This window comes from Temnothorax longispinosus, chromosome 2 (genome assembly GCF_030848805.1).
Source record: "Temnothorax longispinosus isolate EJ_2023e chromosome 2, Tlon_JGU_v1, whole genome shotgun sequence".
NCBI classification, from domain to species: domain Eukaryota; kingdom Metazoa; phylum Arthropoda; class Insecta; order Hymenoptera; family Formicidae; genus Temnothorax; species Temnothorax longispinosus.
In genome coordinates, this window is record NC_092359.1 from 13,024,549 (window position 1) to 13,049,101 (window position 24,553).

At 33.9% G+C, this 24,553-nt stretch overlaps 3 protein-coding genes across 14 annotated transcripts in view; 2 read left to right on the forward strand and 1 right to left on the reverse strand.

Annotated features, from left to right (window-relative positions):
• Window positions 1–1,116, forward strand: part of LOC139809026 (uncharacterized) — a 34,552-nt gene extending 33,436 nt beyond the window's left edge. For both annotated transcript variants that reach the window (XM_071771624.1, XM_071771625.1), the window contains one exon: window positions 5–1,116. In XM_071771624.1, the coding sequence (XP_071627725.1) occupies window positions 5–81 (77 nt within the window). In that variant the 3' untranslated portion in view covers window positions 82–1,116. The remainder of the gene's footprint in view (window positions 1–4) is intronic.
• Ercc1 (DNA excision repair protein Ercc1) overlaps window positions 1–23,550 on the reverse strand; it is a 42,832-nt gene extending 19,282 nt beyond the window's left edge. Inside the window, exons 1-5 of one of the 3 annotated variants that reach the window (XM_071771626.1) lie at window positions 23,193–23,548; window positions 22,103–22,221; window positions 21,729–21,923; window positions 19,538–19,723; window positions 14,455–14,938 (exon numbers count right to left, since the gene is read on the reverse strand). In XM_071771626.1, the coding sequence (XP_071627727.1) occupies window positions 14,732–14,938; window positions 19,538–19,723; window positions 21,729–21,923; window positions 22,103–22,221; window positions 23,193–23,271 (786 nt within the window). In that variant the 5' untranslated portion in view covers window positions 23,272–23,548 and the 3' untranslated portion in view covers window positions 14,455–14,731. Of the gene's footprint in view, window positions 1–14,454; window positions 14,939–19,537; window positions 19,724–21,728; window positions 21,924–22,102; window positions 22,222–22,660; window positions 22,938–23,192 lie in introns of those variants that run through there. The other 2 variants (XM_071771627.1, XM_071771628.1) reach the window with 2 other exon arrangements.
• LOC139809029 (GTPase-activating protein and VPS9 domain-containing protein 1-like) lies at window positions 3,440–6,017 on the forward strand. 9 transcript variants are annotated; one of them, XM_071771633.1, is made up of 5 exons: window positions 3,440–3,574; window positions 4,042–4,785; window positions 4,886–5,096; window positions 5,177–5,562; window positions 5,631–6,017. In XM_071771633.1, the coding sequence occupies exons 4-5, from the start codon at window positions 5,230–5,232 to the stop codon at window positions 5,667–5,669; spliced, it is 372 nt and encodes a 123-aa protein (XP_071627734.1). In that variant the 5' UTR covers window positions 3,440–3,574; window positions 4,042–4,785; window positions 4,886–5,096; window positions 5,177–5,229; the 3' UTR covers window positions 5,670–6,017. The 9 variants fall into 9 exon arrangements, with proteins under 9 accessions (XP_071627734.1, XP_071627731.1, XP_071627736.1 ...); XM_071771630.1 differs by lacking the exon at window positions 3,440–3,574 and adding an exon at window positions 3,591–3,731; XM_071771635.1 differs by lacking the exon at window positions 3,440–3,574 and adding an exon at window positions 3,594–3,611.
• Window positions 23,551–24,553: the final 1,003 nt, after the last annotated feature.

The window sequence follows — 24,553 nt, forward strand, 5'->3', positions numbered from 1 at the left end:
GCAGGCAACTTCGTCGACCGTGCATCGATTAATCTTATCCTGTTACCGATACTTCTGGCTATTTTCATTCTGTTTCATTAATAATACAATCGATAGGTAAGTTTAAACTGATGTTGGGTTTGACTGGTACCTCTATGATTTTAAGAAAAAATTGATCCTAAATTACAGTTTCTCTCTCTCTCTCTCTCTCTCTCTCTCTCTCTCTCTCTCTCTTCAAAAATTGTTTCTAAAATATTTTATAATATACATTTTATTATGAAACATTTATCAATCATATATTTTTGAAAAATAGAAATTATGTATTACACAAAGCGTGTTTTTACAGTTTTTTTAAGTTTTAGAAAAATAATATAAATCATTTTCTAATCTTCTTTATATGTAGATATGTGATGGATATACATATAAAATAAATTATATTTTAAAAACATTTGAAAGAATGTGAATGCAAAGACAAAAAACAGGGTACGAGATTAGATTTAAAAAGTATAATTGCGAAATAACAAAGAATTTGGTTAAATCAATATTCTTTAATCGACAACTTATACATAAAGTGATAATAAAAATACTATATTCTGCATATATGTATATAGAACATTTTATTACACTTTTTTGTCACGTCTCGATATATATTCAAGAAAATAAAGTTAAGATAAAGTAAAATAAATTAAAAAAATACTTTGATTTAATTTACTTGATTTGTAAAATAATGATTAATGTAAACAATTGCTAGCCTAATTAGAAAAATTTGCAGTTTTTATTATATTATAACACGATAAAAAACAAGATCTAACATAAAATATGTAAAATATAAAAAATATAATAAGTGACTATGTCTATATTTGGTGATTTTTTATATTTTTTAAAAATTCTAATTAAAAATATATATTATATATATACATATATATATATATATATATACATATATGTATATGTTAGGATGGGATTGAATGGATGAGTGCAGAGATGATAATATCCGTGACAAAGCTTATATATTTCAGCGTACACAAATTCAGCAATGTTTACAGATATTATCGTCTCTGCACTCATCCATCCGATCCCATCCTAACAATATTTATTATATATATATATTATATATATATATATATATATTGTATATTAAAATATTACCAAAGTTTTTTATCTCCATTTAAAAGTAAGAATAAGATAATAGAGAAATCTAATATAAAATATAAAGAATATAAAAAAGGAACATAAAAAAGAATAAAAATTATTCCTAATATAAAATAAACAAACATAAATTGTTTTCTTAATTAAGATATTTTTTATATTTTATATTAGCAAATATAAAAGAATAAATTGTACATAACACTTGTTATAATTAGTTGACAATTTATTGTATATAACATTTTGCAAGCAAACGATTTTATTGTATAAACATAATTGAAAATTCTGTAAGTTATATTTGTACAAATTGTGTAAATAACGCTAAATTGATTATATATTCAAATACATATATATACATGCATACATGTGAGGCAATTGAATAACCTAACCTAACGAGAATTTTTTTATAAGTCCTTTATTAAGGAGGCTTTACAGATAATGGATGTATTTAAAAATTGGAAAAAAACTTCATGGACATATAAATTGAGATGCGAGAAAAGTGCTCGAAAAATTTTAGCATCGGTTATCGTGTAAAAATTTGCAAAAATAAATTTCGAAATCACAGTTTTAACATGAGCTCTTATGGCAGAGGGGTTCCTGGAAACAGGAAATGAGATATTAATTATATGAAGCCGGCCTACCAGAGATTCAAAAAACAGAGCTCTTATATATAGCTTAATCTAAGCTTTTCAGAAATATCGAGAAAAACAAGGGTTATCGTGTAAAATTTTGTGATATTGGCTATTGAAACAGGCCACATCACAGTTCACGTAGCGTGCTTCTTTTTCCTCTAATTAATTTATTGGCGCAGCTGTTTCCTTTCCGGTCAGCAACGGCCATCGTAGCGTGCTTCGAATAACATTTGGCAACGTCGCAGCGACTACACCCGCACGGAAAGTGCTAACCTTTAGGCTACAACTACATCTATCGTAACGCTTTGATCGTGGTCGTAAGCAATGAAGTCGTCGTAAACCGTATATCTATGCCAATATATCTATAAACACATTTTTCTTCGCACGTCGAGAAAGCTGAAAGATTAGGTTATGTTCTAACTGGTTGTAACGCCAGACAAGCGTCGTAATTGTAAAGAGTTCAAGCTGAATCAACTCATATGATGAGCTTACGATAGCGATTACGACGAGCGTTACGACCGCTTACGGTGAACATTACGATAGTGTAGACGAGCGCTTACAGAGGAGTACTCGCTCTAAAATTATGTGAAATACAAGTTTTGACTCATATTACGTTTACGTTATTATTACGTTACATATTACGAGCGTTACTTCTGTAGTAACTTACGATAATTCCTTCGCGTAAACGGGATTTTCCTTTGCGTAAACGGGATTTTGTAGTAACTTACGATAATTTACTCCGCGTAAACGAGTGAATTATCGTAAATTACAAAAGTAACGCTCGCGTAAACGTAGTATCAGTTAACAACAACTATCAATAAACAACAAAACATAAACGGGTGCTTTTTATTTAGCGACTCAAGTCGACACAAGCGTCATTCTGTCCTTTTTCAACATCTAGTGAACAACAAAGATAGAGTGACACTTGTGTCGACTTGTGTCGTTAACTGGAAAGCACCCAACCACATTACCACATTTTCTCGCATGTATAAGCCGGAGTCAAAGGACCACTTGCACGATATTTTTAATTATTCCTCGCTTCGACTAATATGGGTATGATATAAGCTCTAACGTCATCAAAATTCATGAAAATATTTTATGAATACTTAGAATTGATAAATTTGAAGATTTTCTCTTCATCTCTCAACTGACTAGAGAGTACCTGTAGAGCCTCCTTAGGGTGCGGTCACATGGACTGATATTTTCCGCGTCATGCGTGTCGCGTAACCAATCAGAAGCGCAAATATGCGTAACTGAAAATGCAAAACGCTTCTAATTGATTAAGCGGGGAGCACACACTTCTGCATAATGTATAATGTGTAAGCATAAGAAAATTGATTGGTCTATTTTCTTATGCTAAGACTCCATAGACGCGGAAACGCCATGCGGCAGAGTGCGTTGACCAATCACAAATTTTGATTTTGCCGCAGGCGACTTGCGGCAGCCTTCTGATTGGTCAACGCACTCTACCAATTTTTTTATGCTTACGCATATTCGTATGTATTTTGTATGAAGAGTTATGAAGTGTGATTAAAAAGGTTTGTGAGTCACCCAGATAATTTTAATTAAATATTTATAAACTCGGTATATAATTAGCCGAAATATAGATTTTTAGTTATTCATGTTAAAAGAAGAAAGCGCTAGTGTTCCCGAAGGTTCGTCTGCAATCAAAATTAAGGGGATCCTGCAGTGACTGGCGAACTTCCTCGATGTCGATAATGTCAACCTTTCTAATTTTGTTTTTCCTATATCTGTCTTTGTCTAACGAAATGACATCTGTCCTTTTTTCGATTGCTCGCCATCTCTCGCAAAATCCGGTAACTACTGTTGCTGCTCTTCTTGTTATTTGCATCCGTATTTGCATTACTAAAATAATTTTTCGATGGATCTTTTTTTGTACGCATTGAATCTTACTTCTACTTGCACTTGATATTATTCCTACATGTTTTCCCAAGGGCAGATGATAAAAATTATGTATGTATAAACTGCAGAATATTTGTTTTAAGCAAATATTGTCGTCAGGTGACAGCTGCGTATGTGCCCAAATAAGTAATATTTTTAATTTTTTGGTGTTTTTGATATAAAATCGCGTTTTCTACCTTAGATTTTTGTGCGTACTTTAATTCTAGACAAAAAACTTGCAATTCTGTAAAGCCAATTAAAAGATCCATCGAAAAACGATAATGTCGGTAAAACTGAAATAAATAAATATACAGGCTAATAATCCTGTAGCTATAAGCGATAGTTGCTAATTAAGTTTGTCACTCATATTTCCATCTTGCAGAAGACCTCCGTAACGAGATCAAAGATGTACACCAGCTGTGCAGGGTGAAGAGGTTATCTCAAACGCCCTTAATTGGGCCACAGCCCAATTAAGAGCGACTCAAATGTCATTACCGCTGAGAAGTAATTCTTGCCATTTGAGTCAGCATGTCAGAGCTAGTCACTACGGATTGTGGTGACAGCACTGGACTGCCTGCAGAAGTTAATCGCATATAGCCATCTCACTGGCCATGTGCCTGATTTAACGGATCCTAACAAGCTGCTGATTGTGCGCATTGTCGAGACAATTTGCGGTTGCTTCACCGGTCCACAGACAAGCCAGCATGTGGAGGTATACGAGGGTACGGTACTGTTAACAATTCGTACTGTTTACAACGTTTACTTGTCGTCGCGCAACCTGGTGAATCAAACAACAGCCTGTGCGACTCTTACGCAGATGATCAACGTGATCTTCGCACGAATGGAGACTCAGGCGGAGGAAGAGAACGTGAGGCTTGATGGGGAACATCAGCAGGAGGGTTTTGTCATAGCAAACGGCAAAACTGAAGCTGAGCTAAGTCTTAGTTAGCTAAGTCTAACTAGCTCATCTTCATGAAACTTTACGTTGCGTGCGTCTATTTAATGACGATGGATGTAGAAAGCTCTTCAAATCACCTCGAGAGGATTATCAAAAGCGATCTCCTTATATCGCATATTTAATCAGATGTCGTCAGGGATTGCTGTCGACATTAGCTCACTTAGATAGGTACTGTTTATATATAAATATCATCTTTGTGTGTAATGTATAAGTAAATGTAAGATGTTTAAATATAAGATGTTAACGGTTTAATAATAATATTTTTCAGATTATGCGTGCGAGTTAAGTGCGATCGGGATGCTATCAATAATCATCTTGTATCCGTTTGTGTGAGGGTATTTTTAGAAAAAAGAAGGCTTTCCTCCTGCGTTTCTGCGAAGAGTTTACAAAGCTTACGCTAGCTGACGAGAAACAGGATCTCGTGGATAATTTTCTAGGGAAGGTCCACGTGGAAATGGACAACGATCCGATTTGGCAATGTACATGAATATAATTATTTATCTCGCAATTGATCTTAGCGGAGTGCTCAGAGACGTCTGAACTTACTTCTTACTTTCAGCGGCAAGCGCCAACTAGTTAGATTTGGCGAGAGTCGTGGTGAAAAGAACCGTCATGGCACGGGTATACCACAATGCGCTCTATCTAAATGAAGATGGAGATGTATATAGGGACCAGCTTTTTCACGGTCACATCAATAAGTTGGCAAAGGTCGTAACTCTAAATCACAGGGACCTACGCATTTCAAAAGTTTATCATTACAAATGCCCCTGGTCATGGGCGCAGGCTGAATTGGCTGTGATATCGGCGTATAAGACTCCTAGGGATAAGTTGCAGTGTGTATTTCGTTGCGCGACTACCATCATGAATCTCTTCTCCATGGCGTCGGAAAGAGGCATACCTGCTGCCGACGATCTGACTCCCGTGCTGGTCTATGTCATAATCAAGGTATGCGATTGAAAAGAGAATTGTGATTTTAGCAAGAAAAGTAATTGTTAACGTGTGCTTAATTTCAGACTAATCCGCCGTCTTTGTATCGACTGTTCAATATGTAGACAGCTTTTACGGGAATCGATTGGAGGGAGAGGAACAATATTGGTGGACGCAGTTCTGCGCCGCGATCGAGTTAAGACAATGGATTAACAGTTTCTCAAGAGTATCACGATAAATAAGATTAGATTCGATGCTGGTGATAATGTAGAAATGTATCATAATCATAATTTGACGATTTCATAAAGAAGAAGACCAATATCTTGTGTAAAGCTAGCTGAACAGTTTTATGCTTCCAGTATCAATTAAAATTCTTAAATAGCCTCTTAAATAGTCTAACTGTTAGTTCTTTTGCACGTTATTATGTAACATTAGCAAAGACTGAATCAGATTATACGTAAAGTGTGGCTTTATCTTTATTTGTAACTCTATTGTACAATTTCACAGGACATCGAAAAAAAAGAAACGTTTAGATATTCTATAATTTATGTACAATACAAAACTTATAGAGAATTGATAACCATTTAGCAGGATAAACTGTGTTGGCGTACTTAATTCTAGACAAGAATTTTGCATTTCTATAAAGCCCATTAAAAGATTAGTGCTAAGAAAAAAACTGAAAAAAACCGGTTAGGATCACGGCTTTAAGGATCACCTTAAACAAAAATACATGAATCTGTGCTGTTCAGTGCTGTTACCTACGATACCTTCACAATAGTCTTCCCCGAATAACATGACGCACTTGCGCCAGCACTTCTTCCATTTCTGGAAACAGCCGCGAAAATCATCTAAGGGTCAATTGTGTATCTTGGATCGAGGTGAAAATTACAAAAGTAAGGAAATTCACTATATAGAGTATCTGCAATTTTATTTGTCGAAATCTAGTAAATTTGTTCACTTTTGTAATTTTTACCTCCCTGTTCAAGATACATAATCGATCTTCTGGGCTGCGTTCCAAAATTCACTCTAGTTAACTAAAATGCTATATACGTGACGTAAACTATAGATTATAGTTACCCAAAGTGAATTTTGGAACGCAACCCTGGGGGTCGATTGTGTATCTTGAAACGAGGTAAAAATTACAAAAGTGAACAGATTTTACTAGATTTCGACAAATGAAATCGTAGATACGCTAGTGAATTTACTCACTTTCGTAATTTTCACCTTATTTCAAGATACACAATTGACCTCACGTCTTTAACTTGTGTCGTGTGCCTTTGGATGTCCTGAATAGGGAGTTTTTGCAATACCGTCTTTCAGATACGATAACCGTATCTGAATTGTTCAGATACATTCACTATCGGTATCTAAAAGGCGGTATTGCAAAAACTCCCTAATGTCAGCAAAACACGTAGACACGCTGACAGGCTGACACACATAAATGACACGTGCTTGTGATAAACATTTGTCGTCGTTAACATTCTTTACTCTTTAATTTTGTGAAAATTACCAACAGTTTTTCATCCGATTTCACTAAAAACTGTTTAATAACCGTTCTTTGTCCAATTTTCTTATTGTACATTTTCACCACGTGACTTTTAGAACATTTTACAAAACTTTACGATCGAAAACTTAACTTCACGCGTTAAAACTTCGGAGATGCAAAAACTGCGGAATATTTCCACCAGATAGTAGCACAAGCTCCAGTGTTGCTCGGTAATGCGTTAGAAAGAAATTCTCGTTATTCAATTCTTCTTCTTCTTCTAGACCCAATGGATTTCTGACTCGCTATCAACCACGTTTTCTTCTTCTAGACCCAATGGATTTCTGACTCGCTATCAACCACGTTATATTTAACTGCCCCTTAACACATGATAAAGCAACTTATCTCAGACAGGCAGTTCACTCGAGTGAGGGACCCCAATGTAGTGATATCTTTTCAACTCTCGCAAAGCCTACGCGTAAGATCTGTAGACTAATTATGTCTTTTTGTAGATCAGCAAAAATCAATTTGTAATGCGCGCGCTTACGCGTGCCTGACCGACCACCGGCTCTCCATCACCTGCCCAGCAGCGCTCCCCCTAGATTTTTTCCCCTACCTATCCCAACACGACCTCCGCATCGTGAGCTTAAGGGGATCCTATAGCGAAGGTCGACTTCCTCGACGTTGGTAATGTCAACATTTCTAATCCTGTTTTCTATGTTATATATCTATATCTTTCCTTGTCTAACGACAGGCATCTGTCTTTGTTCGATTGCTGCGCCATCTCTCGCTACACGCAATACTGCTTATCCTATCAACCTGAATGTGCTTTTGCTTAATAAAACTTCATTTTACAAAATCTTTTTTTCTAGACGATGAATCTTAGTTTTATTTACACGATATTGTTCCTACATGTTGTCCCTACGTCGTCTTGATGACATTATATATATATAAACTGCAGTAATTTTGTTATTGTCGTCAGATGACAGTTGTATGTGCCCAAATTAGTAAAATTTTTAATTTTTTTTCGTTCCCGATATGAAATCGTATAACGCGATGTAGATTTTTGTGCGTACTTTAATTCTAGACCAAAAACTTGCAATTCTGTAAAGCCAATTCAAAGATTCCTTAAAATGAAAAAATGTCGGTAACTACCGCCACTATAGGATCCCCTTAAGGGGATCCTATAGCGAAGGCCGAACTTCCTCGACGTCGGTAATGTCAACATTTCTAATCCTGTTTTCTATGTTATATATCTATGTCTGTCCTTGTCTAACCAGAGGCATCTGTCTTTGTTCGATTGCTGCGCCATCTCTCGCTACACGCAATACTGCTTATCCTGTCAACCTAAATGTGCTTTTGCTTAATAAAACTTCATTTTACGGAATCTTTTTTTCTAGACGTTGAATCTTAGTTTTATTTACACGATATTGTTCCTACATGTTGTCCCTACGTCGCCTTGGTGTCATTATATATATATAAACTGCAGTAATTTTGTTATTGTCGTCAGATGACAGTTGTATGTGCCCAAATTAGTAAAATTTTTAATTTTTTTTTGTTCTCGATATGAAATCGTACAACGCGATGTCGATTTTTGTGCGTACTTTAATTCTAGACCAAAAACTTGCAATTCTGTAAAGCCAATTCAAAAATTCCTTAAAATGAAAAAATGTCGGTAACTACCGCCACTATAGGATCCCCTTAAGGGTCGGCAGGAGACCCAGGCAAACTCAGATGCACTCAGGTGCACTTTTTGCACTAAGTGCACGTTAAACTGCACTTTACTCCGTATTTTATTTATTATAAATAAAATACGGACTCGCAGCGAGTCGCAGCTAAGCCAACCCGACAGAGGTCTCCACCGTGTCTCCTGCCGACCCTTAAGTCTATTTACACGGCTATCAACAGCAGCTATAAGCTACTCTCAGTTGGCAAAACATTCAGTGGTAAAAGCTGGCCATATTGTCCTCGGAATAGAGGCAGGAGCCAATTAAACCAAAGAAGAAGAAGAGCAAACATGAGTCAAAGTACCACAATTACAAATCTAAAGAGGAGTCTCAGTTGGGTCGAAAGCGTTCTCTCGGTGTTTCAGTCATTATTAAATTGCTACATACATTATACATACATACATACATACATACGTACGTACGTACGTACATATGTTCATGTTCATACGTTGTACATATACGTACGTACAACATACATACATACATGTGTGTATGTATGTACATGTAAGTAAATAATTTTACTATTGTAGAAATAATAATAAAATATTTAATAAGTATTTTTTATATTTACTTACTGATATCAAGAAATCGACACATGAAAGCAATCTATCTTGAAGAATAAAAAAATCAATTTATTTCTTGCATAATTGTAAAGTTTGAAATTTTAAAACAGTATTTCTAAAATTTTTTTGAAATTAAGGCTCCTGGGTAGTCACCGCAGCCATATTGAATTTCTTGCTATCGAGGCGAGAAATTACCCTATTTTATGTTACGGTATTTTCCGAAATAAAAATAAGACATTTCAATAAAAAATCACTATAGATCGTTTCAGCACACTTCTAAAATTGACCGGATACTATCCTTTTCCCTCGACAATAAACAAACAGCCATAAAATGAAGCCTAAACATACGGAAAAACAAACTGTTTTCGACTATCGAAAGAAGTGGAGAATGTTCTTTCCGCATATGTATTTCTTGCAAATCTTACCATACAGTAAATTTTACGAGTTTCACGAATACGTTAAACGTTATAGCACAAGTACAGAGCGAATAATAAAGAAATTTAACGCAACGCAAAATAGGTTGTCAACATGTCACAAGACAGAATTCTCCATTGGAGAGTGAGAGGAGAGTGTTCTTATTTCTGCCGCGACGGTACGGCGCCACCGTCAACGCAGAGTTCTCAGCTTAGGGACCAGGAGCCTTAAATTAAAAACTAATAAAGTTACACGCCATTAAAAAATTAAGTGTACAATTAAAAAATAAAATACATAGCATATTTCTGGAACAAATATATGTAGGAAAGATTCAAGACAGCATTTGGCCCATTCTTTTTATTGTAGAGAGATCTCGAACTTTCTATTTTATTTACTATTTTATTGCTCTGAATACATATGTAAGCACTATATGTCATACTGTTTAAAAATTCAAATAAAAATTTATTTTTTGTATAAAAAAGATTAAGATTGCAGCTTATTTGGCTGCTTGCATTTTCAACAGATCAATTTTAAAAATTATAGAAATATTTAGGTATCACGATTAGATCACAAGTTAAAGATTTTATAAATAAATAAGCAAAAATGCTAAGCAAAAATAAACGATTGACACAATAAAAGCCAGAACAGGTACTAAAATGGAACAATTGATTCAAAAGGAATATTTTGTAGGAATACAAGAATTAATTTATAGACCTGATCCCATACAGCACAAAAAGTTAAAACAACGTTGCTGAGACGTTGCAATGTTGAATGTTGAAGTATAAATATTTTTCTAACGTTGAATCTATATGTTGATTCTTCTACATTGATTTTTTATGTTGATACAACATTGAAATATAATATTGAACAAATTATTAATCTTTCCACGCTAGTTTACAACGACGCCACTAGGCGACGTATGACGGTAAGACCAACTCGTAAATAAATCTTAGTTGGAGACGAATATAAGCAGGCCCCCGGCGTAGCAAAATCGTAATATCCGCGAGTCTTTGGACCTGACGCTTCTTTTAAATCTAGAGGAATAATCCAATCTGAGCTCATAAAACTTCCAACAATTGTAAAAAAAACGTGTGCTGCTAACGTGGCCAATGTTAATCAATATTTAATAATTTAATTGTTGTTGCATCGTTTTTAATATTTGTGAATCAATATATCAGGTTTTTGAACACTATAAAGATGTGTTATAATACAAGTATAAGCAAGAAAAAAGCGTCAGAGTCAGAGGATTATCACTAGCCCGTTCAATCGTCGAGCTTTTCTGAATGTTGAATTACAACATCTACAAGATATTGCAATTCAGCGAACATTAGACGTTTGCGCAATATCTTTTTAACGTTGAATCTATATTTCGCAACGTTGATGCAATATACAGACATCTATATATTATCTAGACTACTAATACAAGCTTTGCGAATAAAGCCACAATAATAGCCCAGGAAAATTAGGATTCATCTGCGGAAAAATTCGCACCCAGCTCAATTTTTGCATAGACCTTTATTTCGTCGTTATAAACAATATGTAAAAAGTCACCATCGATGTGACCCCTGCTAAAACTTTTGAGGGTCAAAAGAAAAAAAAAGTTTTTCGCGAATATCTCTTTATTCATTAGTCCTACGGCAAAAATAGTTATCACAAAATTTGTAGCTTATAAAATTCTCTACAAAAAAACGTTTTATAAGTTTTTTTCGTAGGATCCATCGTTTTCGTGTCCTGCGGCTTACAAAGTTTCAACTTTCATACGTTTCAGAGATAATGCACTGTTTTCCACACCATCTCGAAGGTACAGTGCTAGGCGCGTTTTTTGTAATATGGTGTTGCCAGTTTTTTGGTTTTAATGGCCAGAACTATTTGTTTAACTTATCAGGAACTCTAAAACTATTGAAAAGGAAGCCAGAACTCTCAATAGCTTGTAAGTTTTCGCAAAATGAAACGCTAGCTTCACACACACCGAAATGACCTTTTAAAAATAATCTATAATCTTATATTTTATATATGATTATTATATTTATATATAATTATATATAGATAATTGGGATAAAGTTCCGACGGTCTACCTCCGATTTCGATGAAACTTTGTAAAAAGCTTCATTTGGAGTTAAAATAAAAACCCTTAAAGCGAATTTTGGTGACTCTTACACAAGAAAGCTATTTTTTAAGATAAAATAGTAAAAAGAATGGTAAGTTTGGTAATTATTTAGTTCAGGCAAGCAACTTCCTGCGACCTTGACCTGGACATATATTATAGAGAGCACTCTCCTGAGTAACCTTCCAAAGGTTTTAGCCGTCGTTCGTTATTTATTAAAAAGTTATTAACAATAAAGTTTAAGAAATATAACAGTTTGTGTCAGTTCTAAGGAATGTAATTTGCTGATATGTGTGTACACAACACCCATGTAGACGGGGGAAGGGCTCCCGTCCCTCTCCCTGCGGCAGTGGTTGGTGGGGGTGGACTTTGTGTGGAAAGTTGAAAGCCCGAACCGTACAATGATAGACCTCGTTTCGCCCTGTAAGCGGGGGTGGAGTGGGGTGAACCTCGTTTCATGTATTAAGTTGAAACCGATTTAAAATTATACTAGCTTGGACCTTGTTTCGCCCTGCTGCATTTGGGAGTGTGAGGTGAACCTCGCTTCGCGTGGAAAGTTTAAAGCCTGAACTGTACAATAATGGACCTCGTTTCGCTCTGTAAGTAGGGGTGGGTTGAGGTGGACCTCGCTTCAAGTGTTAAGTTGAAACCTATTTAGAATCGTGCTAGCTTGGACCTAGTTTCGCCCTGCTGCATATGGGGGTGTGCAGTGGACCTCGCTTCACATGGAAAGTTGAAAACCCGAACCGTACAATGACAGACCTTCTTTTGTTTTGTAAGCAAGGGTGCGGTGGAGTGGACTTCGTTTTACGTGAAAAGTTGAAAACCCATGTGGAACATGTTTTCAATGCCTTTTGAATCAACAGGAAAATTCCTAAAGTATGATTGTTGACTTGAACAGAAAGATTACGTTAAAGTAAAGTGGGAAGAAGTGTTTATAATATATAATGGTGATTTATAATAATTCATAATGTCCTGTAGAATTGTTAAAATATCTTTCTACACTTTTCATCATTTTATCTTAAAAAATGGCTTTGTGATGGAAATCGCCAAAATTCCCTTTAAAGACTTTCATTTTAACCCGAAATAAAGCTTTTTACAAAGTTTTAGCCAAATCGGAGATAGACCGTTTTCAGAACTCCACCCAGTAATTTTTCATCAAACGTTACTTTTTGTAAAAAAAACAATGCAAAAATTCTTTTAATTATTTTTTGTTATTTTCTTGTATATGTATATTACTTAATAGAGGTTATACAAGAGAAAAAACATATTGACATATCTTATATGTAATAAATTCAGTAATTACATATAAAAAATTATTTCTTGAGTCAAACATTTTTTTATAGGGTAGTCCGGGGCTATGTGTCCACACTTTACGCTTTTTTCAAGTTTACTAAAAAACTAATAAAGATATTTGGCTAAAATTTTAATGGTATAACCTTTCAACCTTGCTATAAAAAAAAAAAAAAAATAATTAAAATCGTTGATCTTTTAACATTTTAAAAAGGCGAATTTTTTAAGTGGACAAGTCAAGCGTAGACAGATAGCATCATATGCGGGGCTATCTGTTCACATACGAGGGGCTATCTGTCCACATAATAAAAAACACATTATTTATATTAATTTTTATACTTATTTATAATATTATTTATTATTAATATATAATATTGAGAAAAACCTGCCTAGTCGTTGGAGTCAGAGAAGTATAATAGTAGGCACTTTGTGTAGATTTTTTGATAAGTTTCCTGCGTAGAGCTGACTTTTCTTTATATACGATGGCATCAAACTGATTTTGTGTCCGTTGCAAAATCAATGTGATGAGTTTCTTTTGTCCCCTCAATTCTTTAATCCTTTTTTTATTTGGGGCCTTTACTTTATCTTCAGCAGCGTTTGAAATAGAAAATACTTAATAATTTAAGACGATTCTTAAATCGCAGGATCAAGTAGTTGCTCGTAGGTTACTTTTTTACAGTAGCGAGTGAGAGCCCGAACATTTATTCCAAAGTCTAACGCTGTTTTTACGAAAAGATTCTCGCTCAATTTTTATTCTTTTAATCGCTCTAAATATGATTTTATTAAATATGTCTACCTTATCCATCTTAAGGAAAGTCTTTCTTTTGTAGTTGCGCACCATTATCTATTTATAAAAGAACAATTCGTCATTGAAGTATGGACACATTGCCCCATAAAAAATAGGACAGATAGCCCCGACGTTTTTCAGTCTTTAACATGTTGCCAATTTTAGATAATGCGAAACTAAGATTTGGCGCTTCTCACACTTGATAATTATATATTAATTGATATTATGAATTGCTTACTTTAATTTGAGTTAAACTACTGTCGCACAGCAAATTTTTCGACCGTCGAAAAATGTGAATAATTGTTTTCGCTTTTCTTTTCGTCTTTTCTTTTCTTTAACGTATATAGCGTCTGCGAGAGGCATCGCAAGAAAACAAACAACATTTAAATATCTTACGTAGGGCATTTTTCAACTACTTGTTACAATGATATAGACATCTGTCTCTTAAAACTTGAGATAGCAGTACTGCGGACACATAGCCCCCGTAGACAGATAACCCCGGTCTCCCCTATTTAGGTATAAGATTTTTCAAATTAAAATTGTTTATAAATCATTATTTTATTATATTATATAATCATGACTTATTTATGTCTCATTTATAACATCTTTTTTATAACTTTTATTATGTAAATATTTGTGCGTGTACGTGAGTGTGTGTGTTGTGTGTGTGTGTGTGCGTGCGCGTTTGTGTGTGTGTGTGTGTGTGTGTGTGTGTTCGCGCGCGCGCGTGTATTTTAACTTTAATGATTATTTCAGCACAATTGTAATATACTCAATAAACATAGATACTGACAAATTTTATTTTTATTTCTCTACTTATTTTGTAGAGAGATTTGGAGTGCGTAGAAAAGATTCATGCAAAATCCTATGAAGCTTTTGAGCTTTGTGCAAACCAAATCCAGGACACAAAGCCAGAGTATTAGGGTGTGCTCTTACAATGTCAGCTAATGTATCAAAAGTTGTTAAAAGAGTTGTTGCATCGGTTTTGTTGATAGATTTCACTGTTGTTAAAGCGTTAATTAACTGTAATAAATATTTATTATATAAATATTTATTTCTCTTTGTTATTAAAATATCTATATCTTATATTGGGTGCTTTCCATTTACTGACACAAGTCGACACAAGTGTTGTTCTGTCTTTGTTACTCATTGAATGCAAAGAAGGATAGAACGATGTTTGTGTCGACTTGTGTCAATAAATGGAAAGCACCCATTTTATACAGAATGCCCCATTTTAATCTTTCTATGCAATTATTTCCTGAATTATTCGTTGATCGAAAAAAAAGGTTTTAAACAGAACTTACTCTGTTTCGAAGAAGACAGCTTATTATGGACGCTAGTCTTGTCTAGGTGGAGATGCTTCCAAGATTTCAAGGTAACTTTTGTTTTTTTAAATAAAAATATATATTTTTGTTTAGCTGGATCTATATGCCATTCCGAGACGAATTCATTGACCTGTGATATATTGGTCTTTCAAGGTTATTTAAAGTCATTTACCATCGTTAAAAAAAAATTTTCTTTCAAATAAACTTTAAAACGTTCTGGAAGAAGTTCTATTTGCCACCAGAGTATGGACGATGTGGTTCCAACATGATGGTACTCCTGCTCATAATGATCGTAAAGTTCGACAAATGCTAAACAGCGTATTTCTTATTGTTAGATAGAAAAAGGAAGAAAAGGAAATTTATTTGAAAGAAAATCGTTTTTTTTTATACAATGGTAAATAACTGAATAACCTTGAAAGACCAACATATCAATAAATTTGTCTCGAAGTGGGCTATATACTCCTAGCTAAACATAAATATATAGTTACATTTAAAAAAACAAGGTTACCTTAAAATCACCTAAAAGATTAAAATGGAACAGCCTTTATATACACGGTGCGGAAAAACTAGAAGTATAACCCAGATAGCAAAGCGTGTCTGAGCAAAATCGCGCAAACCTGTGATTGCTTATGATGCTGACAACTTGCCGTACATTTGCTTCAATTTGATTTCGAGTAATTTAATATTTGAAGCAACACACAGGCAACATTGGATATATGTATTGCCAGCAATTTGTCGGCAAGAGAGCAGCATCAAATTTACTTCGCGTTGCTAACAATATGACAGGATTATGTGATCCTATGAATTATTACAGCAACATGACAGCAACACAGCTCGAATTTTGAATCAGACGATTTTGGATCGCAGCATAAATTGCCAACAGGTTGCAGGCAAGTTGCTATACAAAACTGTCCCAGATAGCCAAACCTGAGCAGCAGATTCCAAGCAGAGTCTGCATTAAATTTTTGGTATCAGAAAGGCAACAAATTGCACGCGGAAACTGCTCTATCAGATGATGTTGTCAAACTGTAGCCAGAAATGCGACAGAGCCTGCTGACAGGCAATATGAGCAGATTGGCAGCAGAAACCGCGCAGAGTCTGCACACATACTTGGCAGCAGATTCCCAGATAGCCAAACCTGAGCAACAGATTCCAAGCAGAGTCTGCATTAAATTTTTGGTATCAGAAAGGCAACAAATTGCACGCGGAAACTGCTCTATCAGTTAAATGATGTTGTCAAACTGTAGCCAGAAATGCGACAGAGCCTGCTGACAGGCAATATGAGCAGATTGGCAGCAGAAACCGCGCAGAGTCTGCACACATATTGGCAGCAGATTGACAACAAAGATCGAGCAGAGCCTGCGCGTATGACTTGAGAACAGAGTGGCAGCAAAAACCGAACAGATCCTTTCCGTGATAGTTTGCAACGACGCTACTAAACGGCGCATAATGGATAACGGCGCATAATGAATAAGACTAACTCGTAAGTAAATTTCAGTTGAGGGCTAATATAAGCAGGCCTCCTGCGAAGCAAAATCATAACATCCACGAGACATATCTTTGTCAGCAATACAACGCAAGGCTCAACCAAAATTGCTGCAATGATATAGATATGCAAAATAATATTTTCTAAAGTAAGATGTAAAGTATATTGTGTGTAATGTATATTTTTTAAATATTAAAAAAATCTTTCAAACGAAACAATTATTGCTTTGGGTTAAACATATATATTTTATTTTTCGAAGCAATATTTCTGATAGAAAGATTTTACAAATATTATTGTATATATTTATTTGCAATCTTTTAAAAATATTTTTGAAAATATTTTTCTGACATAATCTGGCGGACATAGAAACATTTAAAAAATATTTTTGTAAATTATTTTAATCTTTCTAAAAAATATTTTGTGCTGTATGGGTATGGATAAAGTCTGCTCGGTTTTTGCTGCCAATCTGTTCTCAGGTCGAGCGCGCAGGCTCTGCTCGGTTTTTGCTGCCAATCTGCTGCCAGGTTTTGTATGCAGGCTCTGCGCGGTTTTTGTTGGCAATCTGCTTACATTGCCTGTCAGCAGGCTCTATCGACAGAATACGAGCTTAATGCGGACACAGATGGCTATGGTTTTGGTGTGGGATTTTGATCAAATTTGCTGCCAATCTGCGCGCATTCTGCTAACATTTTGCTATCTGGGTGTTATATCGTGAAGGCATCAACTTGCCGACAAATGCGGACTCAGTTGTACAATTCTGATAGCAACACATATTATGTTGTCGGCAACTTGCCAGCAACAATGCAAACACGTTACTATCTGGGAAACTTCTAGAGATGGTGGAGGGAACTGAAACAAATGTGTTTTGTTTATAATGTGATAGTTAGAAATGCTTCCTTTTTGCTTAGGTACTGGGTAAAGGACGCTTGGTACAAAACGCTTTATTTGACTCTATTTTCAGATGAGAAAGCATTTATGACATTGTGTATACAATTACGTGTGACAATTCCAAAGAGGTAAGCAGAAATTTCTTTTCGTATTCTGTGTACTGTATTACAAGCTTATCTTTATAAAAGAAAAGAACTTCGTTCATTTTCATAAAAGTTTTGGGTTATCCAGGCCTAGAGATGAGACATATTTCAAACTGTAGGGCATCATGAGAGGATTGAAAATTTATTGGTACTAATGGCCAAAATACCCTCAATGTTAGGACTTCATCAATGTTGGTATTAAGGTGTATTCATTTTGTTATCTATGCTCATGATGTTTCCACGCTTGCAATTAACTGATTTTTTTTAATAGTTAAAATATAAAAGTATGATTCCCAGAATTCTTGTTTTTTTATCTTTTCGTAAAGATGTCTTTTTGTGTTCAAGGCACCTCCTCGTGATGACGGCGGTAACAAACAAATGTTGAATATATTGGTGTGCCCATATGATGTTGATTATATTATTATCTAGGATATGCTAAATATCTTTCTGATGATATATAGATACCTTCTAAATAGTAATGACTACTTTTCATCTTGGACAGCTCTGATAATGAGCCATTTAACGAACAAAATAACATCATTAAGAGGTCAGAACTGCTTCCAGCAGGAGTTTGAGAATCTAAAGCTATTCTTTAATACCACCATTATTATCTACAAAATTATGTATGATTGATGACTAGGCAAAGTTCTTTCTGTTCATCTCTTTGGAATTACCACACGTAATTGTACACACGGCGTTATAAATGCCTTTCTATCCGAAAATAGCTATGTCCGAGTCAAATAAAATGTTTTGGCATAACCGTTTTGTGTACCAATCATCAATCATCATCCTTTTTACCCAATGCCTAAGCAAAAAGGAAGTATTTCCAACTACTACTTTATAAGCAAAATATATATGTTTGTTACAGTCCCCTCTACTATTCCTAGAAGTTTTCCCGCTAGTTTTCCCATATATATACTAGGTACGAGAATTTTATTTCGTGCACCAATTATCTTTGCCAATTATCTCAGAAAGTGTTGGTTTATTGGAAAAATGTATCAGATAAAAGTGAAGGGGTTTAGAGAGGGCCAATAAACGATTTTATTAGATTTTGAGTCTGGAGTGAGTCCGTGTTGGGTTCAGTAGAGCCTAAATTAAATTTTTTACATGGAAACCCCTATTTCTTATTGTATCGTCTTTTTCTACTAATTAATTTGAACAACTTTTGTCGGAAACATTTTATTTGTCTAATATTTTTTGAGATATTCAAAGAAAACTTGGTAACCTTTTCAATATTTAGCTTACGATATCTTGACAATGGTTTGTCAGAGGGAAAAGAGGTGTAAGACTTTTTAACTTGATTTGGTCTCAAGAATATGTTGTTGCAATAGTACCCTAATTTTTTTAAATATTTGTATATATATGAAAGCTCCAAAGAGATGTACTATTTTTCCTCCGACAAACAATTATCGAGATATCGGAAGCTAAATATTGAAAGTTACCAAGTTTTCCTTGAATATCTCAAAAAGTATTAAGCAAATAAAAAAGTTTCAGAAATTGTTCAAATTAATTAGTAGAAAAATGATACAATAATAAGTAGGAGTCTCCATTTAAAAAATTTGACCTGGGCCCTACTAGGTTCAACAGAGGCTCCAAACCCAAACTCTAATAAGATTGTTTATTGCTTTCTTCAAATCTTCCAACTTTTATCTGAAATATTTTTCAAATAAACCAATATTTTCTAGGATAATTGGCGGAGATAATTAGCACATAAAATAAAAGTCACCCTGTGTGTGTGTATATACACATATAATGTCTTTTTAAAAAATATATAAATTACTTTTTGATGAGGTGCTGTATCGCTACGTTCCATGATATCATCAGGAGGTTTGCTTTCATATATTTTATAAATTTCAATAATTTTGCCTGCATCCTCCGCATTCCATGCTAACATTAGTGTCATGTCTGCCAAAATAGAAATCCTTGTTAGATGTTTCAAAACATGATGAGGGTCGGCGACATCAACCTAATGAAATAAAAAATTATAATATAGATATAAAAAAAGTGTGCAAATTAGAAACTTGCACATTGCTTCCTCATCATTACAGATCGCTATCATTGCTTCTATTTTATTTTGCTCACAAAGCTCTTCTATGAGAAAGCTTGTATTTTATTTGATGCATAATTATTAGTATTTATTAGTTTGGCTTTCTCGTAGAGGAAGCTTTATGAGCAAAATAAAATAGGAGCAATGGTAGCGATCTGTAATAATGAGGAAGCAATGTGCAAGTTTCTAATTTGCACACTTTTTTCAATTTTAAATTTAACCTTTTTATGAATTAAAAAAGGGTCAGCTTAGTAGCACAATTGGGGTTTTACAATTGACGTAATGTCAAATCGATGTTGACTTTGGGAGTTCAGGCTACATGGTCCATATATGGACTTCATATATAGACCTTTGATCGCGTATAAAGCTGGATCTAATCAACCAAATCTTAAAGAATTATATATAAAATAGAGGTAGAAAAGACTGAAGAATATAATATCATTATAAATAGTCCGATATCTAAAAATTGGCGGAAGTTAAAGCAACCACGAACATTTCTCAAAAAATTTAACATTTTATAAAAAAAGAACCTTTTTACCGATTATCGCCAAATTCAATATCAACCTTCTTTTAATGATACTCTATATAAAAAATAACATATATAACTTATACATGTAACTTTTTAAGCAAAAATCGGTAACTCTTTCACCGATCCTTAGCAAATTCAATACTTTCCTTAAATGATATTCTATCCATCAAATAACCTACACATTTTTTAAGCAGGTATCGGTAACCCTTTCACCGATCCTCGCAAAATTCAAAACAACCTTTCTTTAATAATACTCTGTATAAAATTACATGTATATCTTATACACTTTTTAAGCAGAAATCGATAATCCCTTCACCGATCCTCGCCAAATTCAATAACAATCTTCCTTTAATGATACTCTATCCTTCAAATAACTTAGGGTAGACCGAGGCGAATCGGATCAATATAAGTTTTAAGATAGTTTTCGTTAGTGTTTTGTTTCAAACAAGCTGTTTTATTGTGCTAATTAGTAATCCGATTCGCTTCGGTCTATCCTATACATTTTTTAGGCAGAAATCGGTAACCCTTTCATCAATCTTCGCCAAATTCAACACCAACCTACCTTTAATGATATACTCTATCCATAAAAAAAAATTAAGCTCGATGTCAAAATTTCAAAATTTGCTGAAGTTAGAGTAATCGTGTAGATTTTTTTAAAATAGAAATAGGTAACCCCTTTATTATTAGCAATTTTTATTAATACTATTATATTCTTCAGTTTTTTCTACCCCTATTTCATGTATAATTCTTTAAGATTTGGTTAATCAGTTCTTGAGTTATAGAAATTTTGATGGCACACACATACGGACATTTTTTAAAATTACGATTTTCCTACGTTTTAGAACATTCTGAACACATTGGCATCAAAAACTAAAAAAACAATTTTTTTTATGAAAACAAAGCTTCCTCTGGGAAGAAGCAAAAGATCATAAGACTACTAATTTATGCCAAGTTGGAAAAATTATAATATAAATAATATAACTATATCAAATTATATTTAGTATACATATAAAGAATTATATTAATCCTCCGTACGCCTGGTTGGCTCTGAGAGACCCACTAGTACTTTTGAAGACATAACTTTGTAACCAGGAACGCTGGCGGCCTGAGTGTTTTAGAAGCTTCTGTTTACATGTTGTACTCATATCATTTTATAAGTTCATGACAATGTAAAACAAATAATACTTTCGATAAAAAATTTAATATTATTATTATACCAGGGTATACTTATTTTCAAACTTTTAGGTCTGTCAGACCCACCAGGCGCACCACGTTAAAAAATTCATCAGGCGCACGGAAAGTTAATAGTCTATTATATATTTTAATTTATATATTATAAAAAATATATATAAGTATAATGCAATATATATAAATATGTAAATTGTTGTTACATACTTGTACCAAGAGCACACGCAAGTTGTAAGCATTGGCCAACAATTTAAGTCTTTCGTGAATATAATCAGGATTCAACTGGTGATAACGGATTGATAAAAAAAGAGCACATGTAGTTTTTCCCATTACATAATCTGGCACAATGTCGGAATACTCCCATGGTACATTTGTTATATACTTCAGCAATGGATTGCCTTTCTGGAGACATTAATCCATTATAAATTTTTGAAATGTTAATTAAGTTTTATTAATTGCTTTAAATTTTATTAATAAACTTACTGTAAACAAGATATTATTAAGTTTAGTTAACACAATTTGCAAGATATTTACTTTTAAATTTATACTTTAACATTTTATAAAACATAAGAAAATATTACCTGCTTTGGACTGACAAAGACAATATTGGCTTTGTTTAAAACTGTTGCCAAAGAAGTTTCAGGCTTAGGAACTGAAAAATCCTTGTAAAACTCAGATTTCTTCAAGTTACTAAAAGCAGCTGAAAAAAAAGTTTAGTTATAAGATATATAGATAAATTATACAATTAATGATAAAATGTATAATGATAAAATTATATAGATAACATTCTAGATAACTACAATCATAAAAAAGAGATTTTGCAAAATATATCTGCTATAAATTTTGATAGAATATTAGCAGAAAAATCTGTCAACAGAATATAATGGCAGATTAATTATAGAAATTAAATAGAATTTGCCATTTGATAACCACTTATATAAAACATTCCATTATAAAATTATAGATTCTGCTATTATAGTTTCTTTTTGGTAATCTGCTATCAGATTATATTGGCAGACTACTGACATGAGCTTAATACAGATGCAACTGATTAAGTAACGTGATTAACTAAATAACCGGTAATTATAAAGGAGAGGGGCTTCCTTGCCAATTTGGCTAAAACTATGGCTAAAACTCACAATTTTGTATATTTTGGTACGTAAAACATGAAGAAAGAAGGAGAAGAAGAACGCTCCAAAGCATTTGTAGCGTCACGTTGACCGTAGCCTATAAGTTAAAATTGTCGCTTTCAATTAGGAAAAAAGTTATTAAGTACTAAAATTGACAGTTGCGTGGTTAGAATGTTTGTCATTTATTATACTTTGTATTTATAGACTTTTCAATATGCCAATTATTTTCTGCTTTAAAAAAAGCATAATAACTCTATTTCTATTGTCTTTTTTAACCATTTAATTCAATATATATTATGGCATATTCAGGATAACAAAACTGCATATTTTCCAAAGAAAATAATAATTTATGTTTTTTGTTAAAGCAGAAAATAATGTATATTTATCTGTATATTTTCTACAGAAAATAATAATTTGTTTTTTGTTAAAACATAGAATAGATGGACCAACTATTCTAACCAAAATACACAAAATTGTGAAGTTTCAGCCAAATTGATGAGGAAGCCCATCTCTTTCATAATTACCAAATTATATAACTTACTTTGGAAAGATGTATTTTTAGCTTGTTTTGATGAAGATACATTATCCAAATCTTCTATACTTTCTCTTGTGTTATTCATAAATTCTCTCTTTCATTACATAAATATTCCAATATATGCTTAGTTCAATCTATACTTATCTCAGATTTTAATAAAAGCATACTCAACTGATCTCCTTTTATGCGAAAACAAAACTTAAATAAGAAAAAAAAAATAATTTTGTAAACAAAATAATTTTAGGCTATTTTCCTATATAGAAGTCTACATTTATTTAAGTTATATAATAAAAGTAATTCAATGTTCTAGGTTATAACATATTCTGAACCACAGCTCTTTACAATCATAGACTTAGGAAGAGATAGATGAAGGCTGCATTCGGCGGTATCACAATTGCAGTAGCGACAGTTGGGGCCTTGGCCATAGAAAAACTTAAGGTCTATCCATGATGTAATAAAACAAGGGGCGCGTTCAGCAGACCAAGCCGCTCAGTAGCAGTCGAACGTGATTGGCTCTTACTTTTAGAACCAACCAATCAACGCAGCGTGTTGATAAGACGAACTCAACAGTTGTGTCTGCTGAACGCGGCCAAAGTGTGTTCTTACGCAGCCATTTTTTTCAGCCAATGGCTGCGTTCAGCCGAACCTCTGCTTAGCGAAGCGAAAGGTAGCAATTAAAGCCCCTTGCACAATGCCAGGCAACAGGCAATAGGAACAGGGAATAGAAATCAGAAATCATGTATAAATGCAGAATAAACAGTGACACAGGCAATAGACACAGAGTTTCCGTCACGTTGGAAATTTTGTGCCTATTGCCTATTGCCAACCAATCATAGCATTTGAATTTTTTAGGTTGTAATTAACGATTTTTTGGTTATTTCCTGTTCCTATTGCCTGTTGCCTGGCATTGTGCAAGACCTCTATGAAGTTGGCCGGACAACTTCAACGTATCGAACTTTCATTAATTGGAATCGATTGGTGGTCGTTTGGTGGTCTTTGGTAGTCTAGTCCGATCGTTTGGTGGTTAGTCGTTTTCCTGTAAAATAAAAATGAAATTTCCGGTGTGAAGTTAGCCGGACAATTTTTATTTTTCAACCAATTTAACTTTTTTATAGCTCATTCGACGCGGAATCGTTTGGTGGTCACGAATATCACCGGTAAAACGTTTGGTGGTCAACCGTTTTCCCCAGAAAATAGAAAAAACCGTATGCGCATAATGCCGTAGTCGGAACAATTGTATTTATCACCCAAATTGACTTTGATAGGGCTCAATCGACGCGGAATCGTTTGGTGGTCACGAATATCGTCATTAAAACGTTTGGTGGTCAATGGTTTTCCTAACAAATAGAAAAAACCGTACTCTCACG